At 38.0% G+C, this 24910-nt stretch overlaps 1 protein-coding gene across 9 annotated transcripts in view; it reads left to right on the top strand.

Annotated features, from left to right (window-relative positions):
• PHACTR1 (phosphatase and actin regulator 1) overlaps positions 1-24910 on the top strand; it is a 690544-nt gene that overhangs the window by 358371 nt on the left and 307263 nt on the right. For 2 of the 9 annotated variants that reach the window (XM_043963310.1, XM_043963342.1), the window contains exon 1: positions 12605-12869. The exons of 5 other annotated variants lie outside the window; for them this stretch is intronic. In XM_043963310.1, the coding sequence (XP_043819245.1) occupies positions 12623-12869 (247 nt within the window). In that variant the 5' untranslated portion in view covers positions 12605-12622. 2 more of the 9 variants (XM_043963379.1, XM_043963371.1) reach the window with 2 other exon arrangements.

A 24910-nucleotide genomic window follows, 5' to 3' on the forward strand; every position in this document is an offset into this window, starting at 1 on the left:
AGTCTACCCACAACTGCCCACACACAGCTTGATGTCAAGAAATGATCACAATCCCTTGTAATGTGGCATTTATAGATACATTTTATACTTGGCAAAATGGCCAGCCTGAAATTGTTGCCAAAGTTACATCATCCTATTAGCTTTCTCTTAGTACCAGCCCTATGCAGACATTCAATGTCATTCTGTCTTCAATTTCACTACCAACTACTACTGATTTTTGTTATATATAGTCATGACACATTTAACAGTCTGATGATGATCAGTTCAATTCAACATTTCTTTTTTGTGAGGCAATTGGGGTTAAGTGACTTGCCCAGTGTCACACAGCTAGTAAGTGTCAAGCATCTGAGGACAGATTTGAACTCAGGTCCTTCTGAACTCAGGGCTGGTGGTCTATCCACTGTGCCAATTTCAACATTTCTTAATAAATATATACAGTCATTGGGCTAGGAAGCCTGGTAAACAAAGGCTAAAGCAAGACAATCCCTGCCCTCAAGGATCTTACACTCTACTTTGATGAGAAGGGAAGAAGATTGCATGTATAGTAATAAGTGGGCACAAGGTTATTTGAAGGAGAGAGTACTAACAATTGGAGGGATTAATGCAAACTTCATTAAAGAGGTAGCCCCCAAAGCGACCCTTGAAGGAAGATAAAATTCCCAAAAGACAGAGATATTGAGGAAGTCTGTTCTTGTCCTATGGAATGGCTTAAGCAAATACACATAAGCAGGAAATGGAATGTTGATATGGAGGAACAGTTGATTGCCCAACTTACCCAGAAGGTCAGATATTCAAAGAGGACTAATGGGAAATAAGGCTGGAAAAGTAGTTTGGAAATGATTGTTGAGAAAACAAGTGCCAGGCTGAATACTTTTTATTTTATCCCCCCCACACACACACATAGTCCTTAAGTTAACCAAATATGTACTCATATTTTATACTTGCAAGTATCATTAAAGATCAATAGGACAAGGACTGGCCAATGTATAGGATAAAGTCAGTTTCCTATTTTTATCTCATTCACTTTCAGCAACAGCTGTTCTCAGCAGGGCAAGCAAAGCATCCACATCCTATAACTTTAGCCATGTAACCTTTTTCGTCATGTTTTATGATGCCATATGCTGTTGTCCTAAAATAGCACTGGGGGTCCTCTAAAGAAAAAGAAGAAAAAAAAGACAGAATAATCCTGGGCATGCCAGTGGTATGGAAAGTCTAATTAAGAGGAAGGAGAAAAAGCAAGCTGTGCCATGTTTATTACTGTTACAAATAACAGGGTAAGGAGAGTAATCAAGGTGAAGTCTTCTCTTCATAACAAACTAAGTTTCACTAAGAATGCATGCAGAAAATCTAACCATGCATGGCTCTGAAAACATGATCAAATGTCTTCTGGTTACAACTTCCTGAAGAGCTGCCAGACATATTTAGTTTTTAGGAACGCAGAGGGTTTTACTGGACTGACTCTGAGGTCCACATTCTGAAGCAAGCCAGAGATTAACTACAAAAGTGCTTTGTGTTAAAGGGCTTTTGGAGTCATATAAAAATCTCAGCTGTACTAGAAAATAACTTTTTAAAAAGGACTTTTCAACAGAACATAATAGAATTTTTAAATAGAAGTATAAAGTAGGGCATCTCCACATTTACCCAGTCTCATCCATTCAAGGCCTTGATGCCAAAAGTGTGAAGCAGAGAAGAGCAATTCTTAGAAAAAAGAAACTGATGAAAGGTAAAGACAAGATTCCCTTCCCTGCACCCCAAAGCCTTCTACCCATTTACTGGGTCATTGTAGTAGTTCCCAAGGCACAGCTTAAAGGATAATATAATGGAAGGTTATATGACACAATGATACACACCAATAGATAACTACTAAGTATTCAGAATACTGCATATTTTCATTCAACAAACACTTATATTTCATTTGGGGTTCTTTTTGCTTGTTTACATTTTTAAAATCTTTCCTAATATCACCTTCATTTCCACCTTTATGCAGTGTGTAGTTCCTATTTACAAAGAATAAAAAATAATTGGAAAGAGGAGGAACAGACTAATCAACAAATCAACACAGTCTGACTGTATCTATGCAGTGTTCTATACACGTATATCACTCCATCCCCACCACCCTTAGCCTTTGAAAAAAAAGGTAGAGAAGTCCATTTGTGTATTTTGTGCCTCTCTTCTTCAGCACCAATTTCCATTGAGCTCATACTCAATACCATTGTACAGGGTGTTTTTGTTTTACTTTTGTGTGCAATGAAATATTAGTACCCCCTCCTTAATCCTTATATGTAGTCTAATGTGCAAGAGATGGGTCTCACTTAGTCTTACAGCACATTGTCAGAAACACAACAACATCATAAATAATAGCAGTAATCTTTGCATCCAGATTACCTTCTGAGTGGCAGACTAAAGTCAATATATGCACCACAGAAATTTTTTTGCCAATGTCGTGCTGTATTGGTACTTTTTAAAAGAAAAAACAACTCATTAAACATTAAGACATTCTATTCTACAGGGCAGCTAGGCGTCGCAGTGGATAAAGCATTGGCCCTGGATTCAAGAAGACCTGAGTTCAAATCCAGGCTTAGACATTTGACACTTAATAATGTAACAATTGGAGTGATGACACCTGCTGGAGACTTACTGTAGGAAAGCTCTACCATGAGGAGAAGGCCTCTGAGGGCAAGGCCATGGAGCTTTTATTTGGTGTCTGGAAGTGATGTTTGCTTGTGGGAGGAAGAAGGGGCGAGGCTGGCTCTCTCACTTTCTTTCATCAGGACTCTGGTGGAAAGGGGAGTGAGAAATGCACTCTCCCTTTAATATATAGATGAATCTAGGCCTTTCTCTCTCTCTTTACCAAATTCTTATTCTCCTTAATAAATGCTTAAAAGTCTAAATTCTTGCTAAAGCTTATAATTTATTGGCGACCACTCATTAGATATTTTAGACAGACTAGCTAGAATTATAGCCCTTTACACTAACTGTGTATAGCTGTGTGACCCTGGGCAAGTCACTTAACCCTCATTGCCCCAACCCCACCCCCCAAAAAGACATTCTATTCTAACCTTCTAGGTAAGGGTTTATGTTAGTAACATTATCTGCCATGTGTTTTGTTCTTTAAGACTTTCAAAACCATTGCCTTACAATATCCTGAATTCTAGAGTTAGAATTTAATACATGAATTGCCTTGAGCAAATCACATAACCTCTACAGGCCTTGGTTTCCTTAATCTGTAAAATGAGGGCGTTGGGCTATGTTCTCTGAGGTTGCTTTTAGCACTAATAACTTTTTGAAATAGGTAGTACAAATATGATTGTCTCTATTTCACAGACAAGGAAAATGACGTTCAGAGGGATTAAATAACTTCTGCTAAGTGTCAACAAGTATCAGTACAAAAGCCAGCAACCAGTATTGAGACTGGGTGTTCTTTCTACTGTGCCATATCATCCCTCATTTTTATGCTCAATTATTTACACAACTATTGGGAAAAAAATCCTAGTAAAAAGAGTGTTATGTGAGTATCCATGTACCAACAGATGGCACTATTAGGCAGGGTTTGGCTATATGAGAGAAACTAAAAGTTCTTTTCCTTTCACCTTTGAAATTTGAACTAGCCCTAGAGGAATTTGGCATTTTTCCAAGACTATACCTCTCATCTCACTGGACTGGAAAAGGGGTATGACTTTCCCTTCATTCATGCCTCTACTTTGCCCCTTAAAATCTAGAGATCAGATAATTATTACTTAATACTGCCTGAAATAGCTCACTTATTGAGACTCAGTAGCTTAGAGATGAACATCAAAAATCACATGCTTTCTTTATCTCTGTCATTTAGTAGCACAAAAGAATTATTTATAGAAGAAAAAATTGGAAGTTTCTCTCTTATTCAGCTCAGACCTCAATGAAGGGGGAAAATATCTTTACTGTTTTGGAGCAAATTTCAAAACCTCTGTCCTGTTTAGTGCTGTATATTTGCAAGTTTATCCACTGGCTTCTACCACTACAATCCCCTGTATTCAATTAACAGATGTAAGTCACAGAGCCTTTATGTGGACAAATTTTTATTTATACTAGGCCACTAAGCCATACTGTCCCTAATCCATGTCATGTCTTTTTTAATACTCCAAATTGGGAGGGAGCAGTGTATTTATTGTTAAGACGTGAGTGGGTGGCTAGAAAACGCCTGAAGGGAGGGAGGTTCAAGGCAAATGGATTTAAACTTGCAGAAAAGAAAAAAATATTAGTACAAAATGTATAAAAGAAAAATTTTTGGCAACAATTCAGTGCATATACTTTATAGTAGAGAAAACAATTGTGTATGGAGATTCTGACAGTTAGAGACACCAGAGGAAGTTCAACTTTCATTATCCTTTTGCTGATCTCAAGAGTGACAATAGCCAGCAGCTTAAGTGCATTACACTACACTCTTCTCAGGTTTTGACTAATAAACGGTGGCCATGGCTACTGGAAGCAAGCCTGAAATGGCCAGACTCTACAGAGTCCATGAACTTGCAGTGCAAAATGATTACAAGTGTCAAGGGTCTCTCTGTCTCTGTCTGGTTCTGTCTCTGTCTCTCTGTCTCTCTGTTTCTCTCTCACACCCATTGTGCCACTGCACCATGATTGTTCTACTCCAATTTTGAACCTAAATTCTCAGCTGCTTTGGCTGAGTTTCCTCCCATCCCAGAAACTCTATGCACAACCCCCTACAAGAATCTCCCTTTCAGAATAGGGAGAAAATAACATTCTTTGTCCAGAACTACAATTCCTAGATTTCACAGTTAGGTTTCAGAGGTTTTCCCTGCCTATAAATAAGTCTGAATAGCTAGACTCTATCCTTTACAGATAATTTTGTTATAGAGTGAGAGGGAAGTAGATGTGTCCTTTTCTCGATAGGCAGATAGCAAAGTATGTATAATTTAGTCTTTTTATATTATATTTTATTTTTAATAATAAACATTTTTATTTATAGTTTTGAGTTCCAAGTTTTATGCCTCCTCCCCTCCCTCCCCCTCCTCCCCGAGCCAGTATGCAATTAGATATGGGTTATACATGTGCAATTATGTAAAACATGTAATTCAGTCTTTACATGTTTCCTAGGGATGTTAAATGACTTGCCTAAGTTCACAAAGGCAATGTAAGTAAGAGACAGGACTTGAACCCAGGTTGTCCTGACTTCAAGCCCACTATAACATGATGCCCCTAATCTATATGATGCTTTATTTTTTAATACTCCAAACTTGGGGTATTCACTGTAAAGATATAAGTGGGAAGCTAGGCAAATCCTGGAGGGAGGGGGAAGTTCAATGCATCAGATGTAAATTTACAGAAAAGGAAAAAAAAAATATCAGGATAAGAAATGGATTAAAAAAAATTCTGGAAACAATTCAGTGTATTATATACTATAGTTTTGAGAACTATTGAATTCCTTAGGCACATCTTGGAATTTAGTTGTAGTTTGATTCTGGCTGAATTTAATAATCATATTTGTGTCCCTTTAGAGGATTTCCTATTGGATCTCAAAGCACTCCAGAGTCATTTCCTGATTTAAATTCTTGGTTTTGACTTTAAGCTTAATCAATAGGATGGTGGATCATTGATAATTGATTGATTGGAGTTAAATGCCCATCATCTCAAGGTCACAGAGTCAAGAACAAAATCCAGGTCTAACAAGTGTAACTATTGCCTCTCCTATCTTACCCAAGATCATCTTTAGTATTTTAAACACTGATACAAGTTATAGCTAGCAGCTGGGTGGTACAGTAGATAGAGCACCAGACCAGGAATCAGGGAGATTTAAGTTCAAACCCAGCCTCAGACACTCAGTAGCTGTGTAACCCTGGGCAAGTCATTTAACCCTGTTTGCCTCAGTTTCCTCATCTGTCAAGTGGGGACACAGTGGAGAAGGAAATAGCAAACCACTCCAGTATCTTTTCTAAGCAAAGTCTGTGAACAAAGTCTATAGGGTCATATAGAGTTGGACATGACTGAACAACAATAAATTCTAGCCACATTCCTTGATAACTCTATTTTCTTCTGAAACACCCAGCCTGAATTCTCTGATATAGCCAAATAATACTGATTATTGCCTGGCACAGTCATTACTTTCTCCAGTCTCTGACCTCACCTTGCCCTCTCTAATTTTGCTTTCTGCCAAATAACTTATTTTCTCAACTTCAAAATATTGCTTAAAACTCACCTTCATCCTTACAGTTTCCCTAAGTAGCTCCCTATTTTTAATCACTCCAGAATCCCCACCATCCTACAGACTTCTCCAAAAGCTTAGACATGTAACTCTGTACTTCTCATAGTGTTGTTGCTGTTCAGTCCTTTTTTTAGTTGTGTCTACATCTTCTTGACCCCATTTGGGGTTTTCTTGACAGAGGTACTAGAGTGGTTCACCATTTCCTTCACCAGCTCATTTTGCAGATGAGGAAACTGAGGCAAACAGGGTTAAGTGACTTGCCCAGGGTCACACAGCTAGTAAATGTCTGAGGTTGGATTTGAATTCAGGTCTTCCTAACTTCAGAACCAGTGCTCTATCCACTATACTACCTAACTGCATCTACTTAAAGGTCTACCATGTGCAAGACACTATACTAGGTATATGGTTTTCAGCTAAGGGTTCTACCCTGATGTATCGCCCATAGATATCCTACACATATGTTCCTCTTCTCTTTTAATACTTTTTAAGCTCCCAGAAGGAAAGAATCATGTCAAATGTCATTCATACCTCTTCATAGCACTCATTTAGTTGATCCTCAATATGTATGTCTACGGCAACTGCCCAGTATCCTAGGTGAAGAATTCCAAACCCTGTGCACCTGCAGGAGGAGACAGCCCCAGATTCCTGGTAGGTTTCAGAAGGTGTTGCAGAGCAAGCAGGTGCGACATCCCAGCATGTGACGCCCAAACATTGCCTCCCTCTGGAGTCTCATAGTGTTTCATCAATGGCTGCTGTTGTCTGTCCCTTCTGCTTTATTTTTCTTTTTATAAAAGCCAAAAAAGACCACATTTTTTTTCCCTCTAGGAATACTGCAGTATGCTAATTTTCTTCCATTATCTGTGCAAGGAGTTTGATTAGCAGCAGCAACAGCAGGCTCTAGCCATAATTATGTAGACCATAATTGAACATATTTTTGTCTTATGGGCTGAGGCAAATGCAGATTCTTTATAAGGCGATCTTGGCATTGAATGCCATTGGCTTGTTATAGTAGAAGAGTGTTGGCAGATGGTTTAAGGGAAGCCTATATGCTAAGTACACATGGTACCTGCATGTTAGGAGACAAGACCTGGGAGGGCTTTCTTTTTCCTCTGATATTGATCCTGTTAAGAGCTGGCAACCAGGAAAATTATAAAAAGGACAGAAAGGTACCCAACTCTAATAAGCATCTATTAAGCACCAACTATATGCTAGGAATTATGCTAGGCATTGTGGATATAGAGGTAGAAAATGACACATGCTGCCATCAGAGATCTCATAATCTAATGGAAAGGGTGATACATATATATATATATATATATATATAAATTAATATGATATGTAGTCATATCCAGAGCAGCTAGGTAGTGTAGTGGATAGAGCACTCAGGAAGACCTGAGTTCAAATGTGACCCTAGACACTTACTAGCTATGTGACCCTGGACAAGTCACTTAACCCCTATTTGCCTCAGTTCCTCATCAGTAAAATGGGGACACAGTGGGGAAGGAAATGGTAAACAACTCCAGTGTCTTTACCAAGAAAACCCCATGGACAAGTCCATGGTGTCATATCAAGGTGGGCACAACTGAACAACAAGAAGTATAAAGGAGAGTTAGAGTGGAACTTTCATAGATTTAGAGATTGAAGTTCATAGAACTTAGAAGGCATCAGTCCAAACCCTTATTTTATAGTCACTAAAGAAAATGAGGACTGAAAATATTAAGTGATTTACCCAAGGTCTCTAAACTAGTAAGGACAAAACCAGATTCAAATTCAAGTCCTTTGACTTTAAATCCAGGGAAGCCTCTGTATTATGCCTTCGCTCAAAGCCACATTGCACCAGAAATAGGCCTTTAAGGGAGAAAAGTATTTCAGTACCCAAAAGATGTTGAGGAAATACTGAATCTCTTGATCCATTGCTTGTCAGATGTTTCAGAAAGGATGGACAGAAGAATAAAATTTAAACTTTTCTTTGTATTTCTATTCCCAATGTCTAGCACATAGCAGGCACAAAATATATGCTCTTTGGTTGTTTGATTAAGTTAGGTAACAAAAAAAAACAATTAAAAATTTTAAAACAATTAAAAAAATAAAAAGCCTATATAAAAAGTTAGGTAAGGAGGTTGATGACATTAAATGGCATCTAAACTACCTTTTGACTTCAAGATACCCAATTGACCCTCCCTTCTAACAACAGAACAAAGTGTTTCTTCCTTCTTGAAACTACACATAATCCTCCCTAAATTCAAGCAGAGAGATTGGAGGCTATGAATCTAGCAGTTGCTTCAAACTCAGAGCAATAACATTGATGTGATATTATATATATATATATATATATATATATATATATATATATATATATATATATATATATATATATATATATAACATGTGGTTTTTCATGAAGATTCTCTCTCCTTCTCCTTCTCCCTCTCCCTCTCCCCCCCTCCTCTCTCTCCCTCCATTCTCCTGACCTGACCTCTTCTTATTTACGAAGCCTGTTTTGTCTTTTCAAAAACTCAGGATTATTATTCAACAACTGAAGCTGAACAAGGAATCACTCAGTGGTTTAGTCAGATTCAGAACTTTCCATGTGAACACCTCAGAAACTTGCAATCATTACAAATCAGGGTTTGCTTTGATTTCTTGGTTGTCCATACTTAAAATGTTAGTAATACATATGAAACTTTTAAGTCCATACACTTTTTTTTTCTGGAAAGCCTGATTGTTAAACATTTACTAGTCAGGGGCAGCTAGGTGGCACAATGGATAAAGCACCATCTCTGGATTCAGGAAGACCTGAGTTCAAATGTGACATCAGACACTTGACACTTACTAGCTGTGTGACCCTGGGCAAGTCACTTAACCCTCATTGCCCCACAAAAAACAAATTACTAGTACAATGTTGTTTATATATATGTGTTTAACTTCTCGAACAATTTTATATTAAATATTGAATAAAAAAGGCTTCATATAATACATATGTATACACATATTTATATATATATATAATGTGCTGTTTATGTTTATTCTGTATATATTTGTTGAGAGTAGAGATTATTTCATTCTTTACATTTGTATACTCAGTGCTTAGCACAGTGACTACCACATAGTGGGCATTTTTATTGATTGCTAAGAATATACAACACACATATGTATGTATATGTATATATATACACATACATATGTTTATGTATACATATATTTATATATCTGTTAAATGGAAGACAGTAAAAAGAGAAGGATAATACTTATATATTATTTGTAACATAGTACTATGCAACATCTGCTTATATCTGGTGCCAGGTTACCCCATAGTTACTCTCAGTTTGTCACTAGGAGCTCCCAAGATTAGAATAAACTCCATAAGTAATAGATTTGTAGTACACATTTGAAATTATTTCTTTTTCTGAATGTGCCCTACTGGTATCTCTATCTACCATCTTTATACAGCCATTTCAGAAGATTTGCCACTGATATCTTATTTTTGAAGTCTAACTCAGCACAGTGCATGTACTCCTATTATTAAGTTTCCTTAGCCTCTGCGATCTTCCTAGCTCCCATCAAGGCTGACCCCAGTGCTATTTTCTAAAGATTTAGGCTCCAGTTTACTACTGATCATTGCATAGTTCTCTCTGCTCTTATTTGGGTAGAAGTCCAAGTTATGAAAAAATATATGATTGTTTCATTTAATTTAATAGCTGTCACATTTTTCACAAATTCTTTTGCTATGTTTTGTTTTGTTTTATTTGCTTATTTTGTTTGTTTATTATTTGTTTTAAGTTTAATTTATAATCCAAATAATTCTAGGTTTTATGAATCTAGTTTTTAATATTCTACCAGTTCTTATATTCTTTTTTAACAGTTCTTATATTCTAAAAATAAAATTAGAGTAGTATTAATGCCTTCTTTAAATTGTTAACTTAAAATAGAAACTAAAATGTAAAATAATATGATAGAAAAATAATCTCATTTTCCCTTTTTAAAGGAGTTTTGTTGGGTATGACACCATAGTTTCTTTTTTAAAACAAGAACATTGAAATAGTATAAAAGACTTCACAGTCCCCCAAATTTATAGGTGCCTACGGCCCCCAGAAGACCTTAATCTGCCTCTGCATAGCTCAAGCTGCATGACAAATAGGGCTTTCCCCATCCTTGAATTCAGGCTTATAATTAGCCAGGAGTTAAGTGACATAATTCTGCCAAGAACCAACTACAAGGAGACTGAGCTGTGGCTAGTTTGAAAAGTCATTAGGTATTTGTTTAGTAATAGAGACTAGAGGTGAAAAGTCATTCAGCCTCCTGATACCTACACAAAAGGAGTTGGTTAAGGTCAAATTGTACATGAGTATGAGAGGAGGACCAGAGTTCTTTTATTGTTCACAAATTTCTTTTTCAGTAGGTCATGAAAATCTGGTCATTAGCATTTCTCTGAATGTGTAGTAATGAAAGTTTGTAGTTGCTTTCCTATTAGACTAGACCATGCCATCAATATGATTTGGGCAAGGCATTTTCTAGGTGATAGTATTTACACCTAGGTGAGAATTTACACCTAGACAATAGTAATAAAATAAGAAGGCATAGGTGAAACTACCCCTGAAGACATATTTGTAGAACTGGGGCAAAAAAAAAAAAAAAGAAAAAAGAAAGAAACACAGCACACCCTCAGATCAACTTTTCGAAACAAATTCAATAGTTACGTTGGTAAATCCTGGAAGGGTAGCAGTGGAGATTGCCTGGAGGTGGCCTTGGAGAGGAAAAGATAGAAATGGGTTATCTGATGGTTTCCAATTTTAATAAATTATTCTTGTTAATGGAAAGGCAGCATGAATACTGGATAGAGAGATGATCTCTGAGCTAAGATCTCAATCCAAGACTGGCATCTGACACACATTGGCTCTGTGACCTTAGACAATTCATTTGATTAACCTCCCAGTATTCTATTCCAAGGCTTCTTTTATATAAAATAGGTATACATAACCTTTTACTGTTGCCAAATTTTAGGGGACCCCCCCCCAACATTCAGTTTCAGCCCATAGTTTAAGAAGCTTTGTTCTAGACAATTTTTAAGAGTTTAAGTTGAAGGAAAGGTGCTGATTTTCATTGTGGAGGGAATCTGTTATATCACAAAAAGACAGGTCTGATCCCTATTCCCTATTTTGCTAAACTTAGTTTTTTTTGGTTGATGAAATACTGCAAATGCCTTTGCAAAATCCTAAAAATTGTGGCACCCTGCAAAAAGTTCTGATCACCCTGCCCTAGTTATGGTTTTACATAGTTAGTTCTTTTTAATCTGTTGGGTATCTTATATAGTTTGTACTTTCCAGGTTTGGGAGAGGGGGCAGCAATGGAACACCACCTTTAGATATGCTCCCTAGATCTCGGTATGAGACTGTGCCCAACCTGCCCTAGAAGGCTATTTAACCTTGAAAAACTGGCAAGAACATTGCAATCTTTTAGATGAAGCTGCTTTGATGGAAAAGACAATGAGGGCAAAGGCTATTGTTTTCAGCTAGAAATTAGCAATGCCTCTTTAGTGAGCCATGTATTTGCCTTATTTTAAGAATCTATCATCTATTTAGAAGTTTAATTTTGTGTCACTAATCATTGCTGAGCTTTATCAGTGATGCCTGCACAGCCCGAGGGGTTTTCAATTAACCCAATTAAAGGCAAGAAAATATTAACTTTAAAGGGGGGAGGGGTAACACTATTGAAAAAAAAAATAGAAGGGCTGACAGTTATCTTCCTCTACAGCCTAGCACCTTGGGTCCTGTCAGAAGATGGGGCTGCAGGTTGGATCTGAGTGTCAGTGATATAGTAAAATGCCCGTGATATTGAAATGACTTGTCTGCCTGCTAGGAGTAGAAACAATGTGCCATTGGTTATTTGGCTTGAGGATAGTAGATTATTCTGCCTCCAAAGATGCTACATGGGCACCTTGTTTCTCTCTCGAGGGTTCATAATGGCAGTGAACTGGGTGATGATACTTATCAGGGGAGGGAGATGGGCGCCTGGAGTACGCAAAGTTAGCTGGAGATGAGGAGAAAGGATCAAGCTCTGATTTGCTGCTGAAGATGCTTAAGTTGGGAAGAGGAGGAGAGAAGTGTAAGAGAAATCTGTGCATCTGAGACCCAGGGAGGGGAGAAGCACCTCAGGTAGGTTCAAGAAATCAACTTCCTGGGGACAATCTCCGGCTAAGATTTGGGAGATTGGTTAAGATAGGTTGTAGAGGTCACTCAGACTTTGTTAGTGCTTCCTCCCTGCCCCCACCCCTCAGTTTTCCCCTTCACCTCCTCCCTACCTTCCCGTTTAATAGCTAAAACTGGAGCCATACACCCCTTGGTGGGTGGGGGAAAGGGGTGTGTGTATGAGAGAGAGAGAGTCCCTGCCCGTGTGACAGATCAGCGCTCATCGGAGAGTGAGCGGATGGCACATCACTCACCCACAGGGCAGCCTGGGATGTTTGCTTTGCCTTCCCTGGGCTGCAGGCAGGGCTTGGGGCCAGACCCGAGCTTGGAGAAACCTAAAAAGAAAGCTTTTTATTTGATGAGGATGAAACCCCTGAAGGAACCCACGCCTAACAACAATGTATCCTTCGTGATCCATTGCCACATAGGCAAGGAGATTAAACACATTTGCAGCAACTGCAGTCGCGGGGAGGACACCCGGGACGGTGAGTGCTGGGTTGTCTTCCGTGCAGGCATTTGTACGAGAGGGAAGCGAGGGAGCGGCTCGAGAGACGGGGAGGTTTGTTTGTGTTTCCTTGCTCCTCTTCGTGTGTGCATGGTTGGCATTTGCCGGATGCTTAGCTTGAGATCTCTGCCTGCAGGGGCGCAGAGAAAGACCCCAGGAATAAGGCACTCGGAGGACTTCGGGGAAGCGTTAGCGAGAGGAGCCAGGAATAAGCTTTGATAGGTGGGAAGCACCCTGACGTTGGAAATAAGGTTTTGAAACAGGTGAAAGGACCAGATAACGCTGTTAGATCACTATGTGGGTAGGCTTGCTGGACTTTGCCAGGTTTGTAGTGGCTAGGGTCATTTTTACTCGCCCTGTTTGCCCCCACCCCACCCCAAACTTTCACCCTTTATGGAAGTAGGTTTTGCTGAGCTTGACTGTTAGGGGAGGTTGCCTTTTCTGCAATATGTCTTTGGGGTGTGGTGGTTGCACCCCAGGGTGAAAGCCCAACCCCTTAAAGACTGGTGGAGCTATAGGATGATGTTTCAGGGTAGTGAAATATGGCCTTGGATTTTTGACAGCTGCCTAGCGACAGCTTTGAAGGAAGCAAACATCCCAAATCCAGAAGGGAGGGGAGGGGAGACACCGCAGTTGACTGCCTGAGGGCATCCGTGCCTATGTCCATCCAGGGTGCTTCCCACCTATCAAAGCTTAAGCAGAGCAATTAAAAGAGGTTAATTTTGCAAGAATATATCACCAAAAAAGAACTTGAAAATAAGTAAGGCTAGCTTACAGTAGCCCAGACACACACCTTCCCATGCAGGTTATCACCAAACATGATGATATTTCACTGGGGATTTGGTGGTTGGAGGCAGGGGTGTACCATCTAGAACTCCTTGAATATACCTCTTATTCCTGAAGGTCATATAAAAGTTTTAGGTAGCAAACATCATCATAAGGTTAGGTAAGCATTAAGAAGCTCCTTTTCTTTCCTGCCCTTGTACCTGCTAGATTTCACTAGTGAGGGAAATTTTCGCACAAGCAGAGATGGTTTAGTGTGTTCCAACCAGAGCAGCAAATATTACTGAGAACTCTCTTTTGTCAACCAGTGGAGTTCAGCATAATGAAAGTGAGGAGGGCTTCACTAATGTCTTTTCAAAATTAGAGTCCTGCTAGTGTAATTATACTTTTCTTTGATTAAACTGCCAGGGAGGTTGTGTGGAATGGTTTTTCAGCCTAGACTAGAGAGAACCTGGGATTACACTGGAAAGGATTCTTTTTCTGGGAATACTAAGGCTAAGTAAGACTCATCATGGGGGGGGGGGCGGGCATGATGCTACATATATAAGTTGCATAATTTTGCAATTCTTGCTCTTACTCTTTCTTGGGGACCACAGTTCCAGTGACTATAAATCAAGTCATGTATGATAAAAGCACAAAGCATTTATATTGAGATTCAATGCAGGCTAAGACATTTTTCGTCCTGAAGAAACTCATGCTATTAGTTTAGCTAAATTGATCCCCCTAAAGAAAAAGTGTCAACAGCCATCACATATTTGTCTCAATTTAGTATTTCTAGATGTTGGCATAACCAGAAAGCAACATCATTTTACTTATGCATGTGTGTATTTGTGTATCCATAAACACATTTTCTGACTGCATATACACTAGTGTGTTCCTTCCTATTTTCTGCACTCCTAGTACTATTGAGGCATAGATTTTACTGCTCACAGCAGGAATTTCTTATCTGCATCGACTCTACATTCTCTAATTATTCAGAAGGATTTAGGGAGGTAAGATACCTCCTTTGATATGAAAGTACTTAATTTCAGAAAAGTCTAACCACAGGGAAGATTATATTGGTTTCTCTCTGAAGGAACACTGAGATGTCTTATAGTTATCATTTTGTATGGATGCCTACCTAAATGTATGGGGAGTTCATTTAAACCTTTAAAGAGAACGAGGTGAAGGACTTAACCCTTCTGCTTTTAGTGGGAAAGTGTGGGTGACTGAGTCCTCTGGAAAAATCTGTTTATGTGGTAAGTACAGTTAAACCAGGCTTTTTTTTCAAGGCAAACAGGGTTTGTTGAATTGTTGGAGGTATCCCTACATATTATAACTCTTACCTTATGATATTCTTACATTAGGTGAGTCAGGCAGCAAGCATAGATATATTTCCCAAAAAAAATTCTGGGAAAATTGAATATTTGCAACTACAATCATATTGAAAAAGGTATTGCAGAGTTCTGCATTTAAGCCTTCAGGGAATTTTCATTAGAAATGTAAATAACCTCCCTCCTCTGGAACTGTTAGGTAAGACACTTCACCTCTACAGGCCTCAGTTTCTTTTCCTTTAAAATGAGGACATTGAACTAGATCAAGGATGTCAAACTCAAACAGGAAGAGGGGCCACTAAGCTATAACAATCTCTCTAGGTTGCATATTGACTTAGAAAAAACACATTAATATCCCTGTTTTATTGTGTTTTTATTTATTTTCTTAAATATTTCCCAATTCCATTTTAATCTCGTTCCAGCCACACCTGGGAGCATTGTGGACTACATGCAGCCTTTGAACGACCTGTATGATACCTCTGAATTAGATGACCTCTAAGATTCTTCCTAGCTCTCAAAACCTAGGATACACTAACATTAACCATTTCCTATAACATGTTCTTTTAAGGGAGTACACACCTTCAGATCTATTTATCTTACATTCCACCCAATGATCTATTATTCCAGCTATTCAGAATGTACCCAAGCTCTGGGACTGAACTCTCATGCTCTATGAAGGAACAACAATTCTGTATCCACAAGAGACAGATCATACTTTTGTTACTGATGTCAAAAATATTAGAGGTGGTTTTTGTTTTGTTTTGTTTTGTTTTAATGAGGTGCCACTCATTGATGTGAACAAATTCATTGGTTCTGTCCTTACCTTTTTCATTACTGAGCCCATTGACTTTGCAAAGCTATGGTGTTCATACAGTTTTCTTCATTCATAAAACTGTAATTTTCAGAAAGTATTTTGGAATATTTGAAACTGCAATCCATGATAAAATTATTAGTCTCATATACCATAAACTTCCATAAAGAAAAAACAAACGTCTAGTGAGATTGTTACATGTTTGTGCTGTTATTACTTGTCTTTGTGTTGGTGCTTTGATGGGTTTGTGATCTTATAGGAAAGCTCCCACATGTATAGGCTGCAACCCAACCATGCATTTTCATTCTGTGCTATTCTTCTTCCCATCTCTCCATAAATCCCCATGGAGGATCTAACCAAGATCCTGAAGGTCTTCTGAGTCTTTTAGCATTTCATAGACACCACTGCCATACTCAGGCTTTCTATCTTTTATTCTCACACTGTGATTGGACTACCTCTATTTCCATTCATACATACCCTTGATAGTATCTTTCACAGCAATATTTGTGTCTGTCATACTTGGTTATTTGCTGCAACCTTCTTATACCTACCATTATGAGAGTGTGGTAGGTCATGATTTACTGTCATAGAGTGTCCCAGAAGAATATTAGTATTGAAAAATGGGCCTTAGGATCAGGGAACATTTGGGGATCATTTAAAGTGAAATATTTTCCAACCTACTCTCTTCCTCCCTTTTGTATTTCTCTCTGTGTATGTTCATATGTATGCACACATACATGTTTAAGATTATTTTTGAAAAGACCTGGAGTCGCCTGGTAGTTTCTAATATCTACCATACCTAGCAACACTGCAACTCTGGCCTTTCATTTGATTCTTTAAAAAAGAACTATAGAGGAGATATATTTACCTGTTCTTTGCCATGTGCCATCAGTCTATTTAATAACAATATGATTTAGTTTAGAACTTAAATTTTAATATTGGATATAAATACAGTGCTGGTGGACAGCTAGGTGGTGCAGTGGATAAAGCCCTGGATTCAGGAGGACCTGAGTTCAAATTTGGCCTCAGACACTTGATACTTACTAGCTGTGTGACCCTGAGCAAGTCACTTAACCCTCATTCCCCCCACAAAAATAAATAAATAGCTACATAGATAGATAGATAAATGAATTAATGAATGAATAAAAATTAATAAATAAATAGATGAATAGATAAATAAATTAATAAATAAATAGGTGAATGAATGAATGAATGAATAGATGAATAAACAAAGAAACAAACACATAAATACAGTGTTGGGTTATAGTGCTAGGGATAGGTAGGGTAAAAAGCCACTTAGACTAGTGAAGAAGGGGAAAGAAGGGGTGGATATGGGGGTATGGTAATAATACAGGTATCAGAGGCTTATCTGAGGATACAGAAACAAGCATAAAAGAGTAGATTAGTATTGACAAAGGAAACACACACACACACACTCCCTTCAAAAATAATCCAAAGCTTCCAAAACAATATTATTGTTTCAAATTAACTACAAAGTGAACACTTGTTTTATTCAGAAGAGCTACACACAAACTCAACATTATCCCCACCCCTGTGGCATAGCAAGTGGCTTCAATATTATTTCATTCAATAAATACTTATTCAACACCTGCCACATACCAGGTGTTGGGGATACAAAGGCAGAAAACAAAACAAAACAAAATCAACACTGGACCTTAAGAAGCACCTATTTTACTGGCAGAATACAATACATATATGTGGATACATGGATAAAATAGGAAATATTTACAAAGTCAAGCACAAACATTTAAAGAAGGAGAGAGTTATATTAATTGAGTATGATGCAGAAAGGCTTCATGCTGAAGATAGTACCTGAACTGTGTGTTGAAGAAGCCAGAGATATTTTATTGTATATTAAGAAGATTTATTGTATATGCAATTTTATTTGTATTATATATGTAATAAGTATTATACATTTAATGATATGTCATTGCATATGTGATAAATAATGTGTAATATTGTATATGTGATCCATTGAAGTTTTTAAGTGGGGGTGAGGAATGGGGAGTGACATAGCTAAATTTGTGTTATAGGAATATCAGTTTAGCAGTGGTATGGAGATTAACACATTGGAGCATGGAAAGCTTAGAGGCAAGAAGACTCCCATATATAGGTGACTACGAACTAGGGTAGAAGAGATAGGAGAATGATTTGATAAAAGTAAGAATGAGAAGACTTGAGGAATGTTTGAATATGGGAATTGAAGTAGGCAGAAGAGTTCACGATTCCTAATATTGGTAAATGGAAGGATGTGAATGTACTCAACAGAAACAGACAGGATTTGTGAAGACATCCAATGAATGTCATTGTGGGCATGTTGAGTTTGAGATGCTTATATGATGGCCAACTGGAGATATGCAAAAGTAGGTGGCAAATACAGAATTTGAGTTCAGTTCTAGAGGGAAGTGAAAGCTATGTGTGTCTATACAGAGAAGGAGAGAAAGGGGGAAGGGGGAGGGGGAAGGAGAGAGAGAGAAAGAGGGAGAGACAGAGACAGAGACAGAGACTGAGATTTGGGATTCAGTTGTATTTAGATGATAATTGAACCCTTGGGAGCTCATGAGGTTATAAAGAGAGTATACAGAAAAGAGGATCCTGGAAAAAGCCTTAAGGAATACCCACTATTAATGGGTGAGAGGAAGAAAATAACCCATCAAGGGAAACTAAGGAACTTCCAAACAAATAGGAGGAGAACCAAGAAAAATGAGTGTTATGGAAGCCAAGAAAGGAAACAGTGTCTAGGTAAAGAGGATGGTTAACAATGTTAAAGGCTACAAAGAGATTAGACACAATCAGGACTGAGACAATTCCATTGGGTTAGCAGGTAAATGATCACAGGTGACTTTGTGAGAGAGCTCTGGTAGTATCATGAGTCAGATTGCAAAAGCAAGGCATTGAAAAGTGAGTTTAATGTGACTAATGTGGAAATATGTTTAAGATGTTTGCACATGTTTAAGGCATATCAGATTGCTTGCTGTCTTGGGGAGAGGGGAGAGAGGGAGAGAGAAAAATTGGGAACTCAAGATCTTATAAAATTGAATGTTGAAAACTATCTTTACATGTAATTGGAAGAAATAAAATGCTATTTAAAAAAGAAAGAAAAGTGAGTTGAAGATGAGGAAATGAAGGCAACAAGTTCAGTCAACCCTTACTAAGAGTTTGGCTATGGAAGAAGAAAAAGATATAGGATAATATCTTAAGGAAATGTCAGTGTCAAATGAAGAGGCTTTTGTTTGCTTGCTTTCTTTAAATTTTTAGTGAGGCGATTGGGGTTAAGTGACTTGCCCAGGGTCACACAGCTAGTAAGTGTTAAGCGTCTGAGGCTGGATTTGAACTCAGGTACTCCTGACTCCAGGGCTGGTGCTCTATCCACTGCACCACCTAGCTTCCCCTGCTTGCTTTTTTTTAAGGATGGGAGAGACCCATACATGTTTCTCAGCAGTGGGGAAATAGCCAGGGGATGGAGAGAAGGGGTAAATAGGGAATGAACAAGATAGCAAGTCGCTCTAAGTGGGGGAATGGAATGAAGAGCCAAAGTATGGGAAGGGATTTTCCTTGCTTGACAAAGAGAAGGTAGCAAAGGATGAGAGAACTGTGCCATATTCAAAAAAGGTTTAGAGGTTTGAAGTGGAGGAAAATAATCATAATAATAGCTAGCATTTATATATTGTTGGATAGACTATTTTCTCAGTAAAATAGAAACCTAGGTCTTCTACTAAAATATAAAAGGCCATATAAAGAGTTCTGAAATGACAAAAGAACATTAAGAATAGCTGTTATGTGAAATTTTACAGAATCAATCAGAAAAGAATAAACAAATTGCTGTGTAGTAAACAGTGAGAGCCCAGCTGAGAATAGATAACATCAATTTGTAATGGGCCTAGTTGAATGTTGGCATGACTTTATCCAGCAGTGTTTAGTAACATGTGAATAGGAAGAAGAAGGTGGACTAAGGGGCTAATCCAAAATTGGGATTTGGCAATAGGAAAAGGAGCAAAAATAGCTGATAATATGGTTGAACTGGTCAAACATAAGGTTAAGACTGAAGATAGGAAAGTGAAGCCAGAGCAAGAATGATGGACAGGGAGAATAGAAAAGAATGCGGGGCATTGGAATCATGATAAGTATGAAGAATAGGCTTAGGAAGATAAGGCAGGAGGAGATTGAAGAATATGAGGTCATGATATGAGAGAAATTTTAGCTTTCTAGAACCGGGAAGTGGAAAGGCTATGGGTGATGGTCAGATAAAGGATATGACCATCCCTGGGTGTGTCTGAGATGAAATGAAGATGGAAGTTATAGGAGTTTAAGAATTTGATTATCTGAGAAGCCAGAGTGTTCTTTTTTTTTTCTTTTTTTTTTTTGCGGAGTAATGAGGGTTAAGTGACTTGCCCATGGTCACACAGCTAGTAAGTATCAAGTATCTGAGGTCACATTTGAACTCAGGTCCTCCTGAATCCAGGGCCAGTGCTTTATCCACTGCGCCACCTAGCTGCCCCTCCAGCCAGAGTGTTCTAAGGAACATTAGCAGGTATGTTAAAATTTTTAAGTTTAAGACATGGCCCTTGAATAGGACAAATTTGAATTGGCCCCTTTTTCGGTTTGTCAGATTCATTAAAATAAAATTGTACCTCAGTATTTCCTGTGGTATATGGAGTTGTGTTTAACTTCAAGAAAATCTGATATTTAAAAGAGAGGACCCACAAAAGAGATAACTAGGAAGCATTACTAATCTTTTTTGGGAAATCTTTGTCCTTCAGAAGCTTTTTGTGGTACCTTTAAGCATTTATTTACCTACATAGCACAATAGGCCAGCAGGAAAAAGGTTTTTAATCAAATCTAACTAAAGTTAATTGACACAAAAAAAACCCCAGTTTCGAATCTTTCTTTGGTACTTTTACTTTATAACATTTTTGTGGATTTGGATGAAGGCATAAACTGGTATGGGGTGGGGAAATTAGAGAAAGTTAAAGAGTTAGAAGTCTCCTCTCTCAAAAAAAAAGTCATAAATGAGGAAAGATAATCAATGAAAGCATTGTAGAAGTCAAGGAAAATAAAGTCTTATTTACAATTTTTGAAAAATAAACCTATTGCAGCAAGGTGCATCTAAATGGGAAATGTCATCTACTAGAATGCAGGCTAGAATTAAATTCAGGAAAGACATGAGATTCAATTTTACCTCTAAAACTTATTAGCTGACTGACCACAAGAAAGACACTTGAATAAACAGAGCCTGAGAAAGGTTAAATAGTGTATTTATTGGGATAAAGTATTAAGTGTCAGAGTTGGGATTCAATTCATGCTCTTAGCTTCAAGTCCTATGATCTTGACTTTATACTCCTATGGATTAAACTTGATTGATGCAATTTCAAATACCTTGAAAAGGAAATAAAATTCTAAACATATGGTTATGTAATTTTTCTTAAGATTTAAAAAAACTTTTTGTAACAACATATCTCTATCCCCTACATAACCACGTATCTTTCTCTCTTCCTCTCTGTCTGCACTTCTCTCTCTTTCTCTTTCTTCTTAGATATGTGTATGTATAAAAATATATAAAGTGATTCCAAAATTATGAATATATATAATAAATATTTAAGAGAGGAAAATATAATTGAAAGCAAAGCAGACTATGCTGAAATTGCTGGTTGGTATTTTCTGCTTAACTATTAAAAGGATGGTCTGTGGACATTTAAAAATGCAAGAAGTAATTATTAATAGACATCATGTATTCATTAAAAACAAGTCATGCCAAACTAACCTCATTAGCCTTTTAACAGGGTTATAAGAGAGTTATTACATCGAAAAGTCATGGAAACTGTATGGTAGATTTATGTGTAGTATGCATAAATTTCAGCAAAGCATTTGATAGTTTCTTATATTCTGTTTGACAAGATAGAGAGATATAGGCCACCAGAGGTTGGCAAACTATAGCCTGGCATGCCAGATCTTGCCAGAAGTTTGCTTTTCTACAGCTACTATTTTTTATTGTTTGTTTTGGGTTTTTTGTTGTTGTTGTTATTTTGTTTTTTGTGGGACAATGAGGGTTAAGTGACTTGCCCAGGTTCACACAGCTACTAAGTGTCAAGTGTCTGAGGTCAGAATTGAACTCAGGTCCTCCTGGATCCAGGGCTGGTGTTTTATCCACTGTAACACATAGCTGCCCCTTACAGCTACTATTTTTTTTTAGTGAGGCAATTGGGGTTAAGTGACTTGCCCAGGGTCACACAGCTAGCAAGTGTTAAGTGTCTGAGGCCGGATTTGAACTCAGGTACTCCTGACTCTAGGGCCGGTGCTCTATCCACTGCACCATCTAGCTGCCCCCAGCTAATATTTTTAAATGAAGTTTTTTTTAATTGAGTTTCATTGTATTTTAAAATTTAAAAGTCATTCTTGGCTCATGGTCTGCCAAGCAGGCTAGACAATAGACAGGACTGGTTAAATGGCTACAGCCCCAAAGCAGTCTTTACTGGTCCAATGTTATCTTAGAGAGAATCCTCTAGTGAGCTTGTTCCAATGAAGGTGGAGCCACTTACTAGGAGTTGGATGTATCCCTTGTCCTTTTACTTTCTAACATTTTTGTAGATTTGGATGAAGCCATAGATGACTTATTTTTGTTTTGTTTTTTTGTTTTTTGCAGGGCTATGGGGGTTAAGTGACTTGCCCAGGGTCACACAGCTAGTGAGTGTCAAGTGTCTGAGATCAGATTTGAACTCAGGAACTCCTGAATCCAGGGCCGGTGCTCTATCCACTGCGCCACCTAGCCGCCCCTTAGATGACTTGTTTTTAAAAGTTGCAGATTACAGAAAGTTAGGAGGATAAGTAACGTTTTGGATGGCAGAGTAAGAATCCAAAAAGACCTTGATGTACCAATGGACCAACACATTTAAAAGTTAATTCAATGCAGATAAATTTAAAGTCTTCCACCTGCATTAAAAAAAATCAAATGTACAAGTACAGAATGATGGAAAGTAATGGCTCCACCATTAATAAATAGTTCATTTGAAAAAGATCTAGGGGGAAGCTAGATGGCGCAGTGGATAGAGCACCGGCCCTAGAGTCAGGAGTACCTGAGTTCAAATCCGGCCTCAGACACTTAACATTTACTAGCTGTGTGACCCTGGGCAAGTCACTTAACCCCAATTGCCTCACTAAAAAAAAAAAAGATCTAGGAGTTTTAGTGGGCTGAAAGTTTCAAGACTTGGATGAATGTGCGGGGAATATTTAGTTTGGACAAAAGTAAACTAGGGGGAAACATGATATAAATTTGAATGGTCAGTCATGTGGAAGAGAAATTACACTTGTTCTGGCTGGCCCCAGAAGGCCGAACTAGGAGCAATAGTAGAAGTTTCAGAGAGGCAGAACTTGTCATGGAAAATCTGCTAAAAATGAGTTATCCAAAAATGGAATGGCTTGCTTCCAAGCATAAAGGTTTCCAGTGACTGGAAGTTGTCAAGTCAAGGCTGGATGACCCCTCCTGGGAAGCTGGTGTAGGGATTTGTTTCTGGGCCCTGGTGGGATTCTGATGACCTCTGAGCACCTTCAAACTCTGAGGTTCTATAAATCTAGGCTCCTGAGACTTAACTACCTACACACTAGCCAACAGCACAAGTTTATCATTATACAAGTAAAAAAAAATAGGTACATACTTCACAAATATTTATCTATAAATACTTTAATTCATCCTTTAGTCCTGTCAGCTTTATAGTGGCACTTTTCTTTTTTTTGGTAGGGCGATGGGGTTAAGTGATTTGCCTAGGGTCACAGAGCTAGTAAATGTCAAGTGTCTGAGGCCAGATTTTAACTCAGGCCCTCCTGAATCAAAGGCTGGTGCTTTATCCACTGCACCACCTAGCTGCCCCCTATAGTGGCACTTTTCTAAGGGACTTAACTATTAAAATGTTTTTCAAAATAATTTCCAAAATGAATGTTCTTAGATACATCAGTACATAGTATCATTATGCTAGAAATTCACTGAACTTCTATCATTATGAATCATTCATTCTAATGCCCTTTAAAGGAAGGTTCTTTTCTGTGACTTAGAATTGTAGAATTTTAGAGCTATAAGGGATTTTAGGAATTCTCTAGTCCAACTCCCTCCTTTTACACATGAGGAAACTGAGACCAATGGAAGAGAAATGACTTATCCTATTAGCTCATTGAGAATAGAAACTTTGTCATTTTTATCTTTTACATCCATAGTGCTTTGCAGTATATGTTTGTGTATATGTATGTGTATGTGTATATATGTTTTTGTATATGTATGTTGGGAGGAGGGCTTAGACCCATGATTTCATCATACTTCATAAGGAAATTCCCTCCACCAATGCAAATCTATAACTGTTTTGCAACTTATAGTTTTAGATACTTGCCCAGGGTACTGAGAGATTAAGCTAACTTGCCCAGGATCACAAATTAATTTGAGAGAAAAATTAGACTTTGATCTGGGTCTTCCTGACTTTTTGGTTTGGTCAGCTTGCTTTTTATTATACTACTTAGCTTCTGGCACAATACATAGGAAATACTAATAAATGTCTGTTGAATAAAATTCAATTAATGCAACCAAATATTGGCAGTACCGCAATAGAACTCGTCTCCTTAATGCCAAGCCTTCTTCTCTTTTCTTCTATACCATACTACCTTCCTTTTTTTGTAGTTAAATCCTTTTGAATGAAGCCCAAAATGGACCTAACCTTTAAAAAAATTTAACAAGCATTTATTAAGTACCTACTTCGTGCCAGGTACTGTGATAACTGTTATGGGTACAAAAAGAGGCAAAAGACTGTCTGTCTCTTGTTTTATTCTCACAACAACCCTGCGAGGTAGTTGTGACTATCATTCCTACTTTACAAATGAGGAAACTCGGAGTAAATGAAAGTTTCTCTGCACTCAAAATAGTTGATCAGGGGGCAGTTAGGTGGCACAATGGATAAAGCACTGGCCCTGGATTCAGGAGGACCTGAGTTCAAATCCGGCCTTAGATACTTGACACTTACTAGCTGTGTGACCCTGGGCAAGTCACTTAACCCTCATTGCCCCCTCCCCCAAAAAAAGAGTGACTACAAAATAGTTGATCACAGTTTGCTGCTTTCA

The sequence above is a fragment of the Dromiciops gliroides genome, chromosome 1, assembly GCF_019393635.1.
Source record: "Dromiciops gliroides isolate mDroGli1 chromosome 1, mDroGli1.pri, whole genome shotgun sequence".
Lineage (NCBI taxonomy): Eukaryota > Metazoa > Chordata > Mammalia > Microbiotheria > Microbiotheriidae > Dromiciops > Dromiciops gliroides.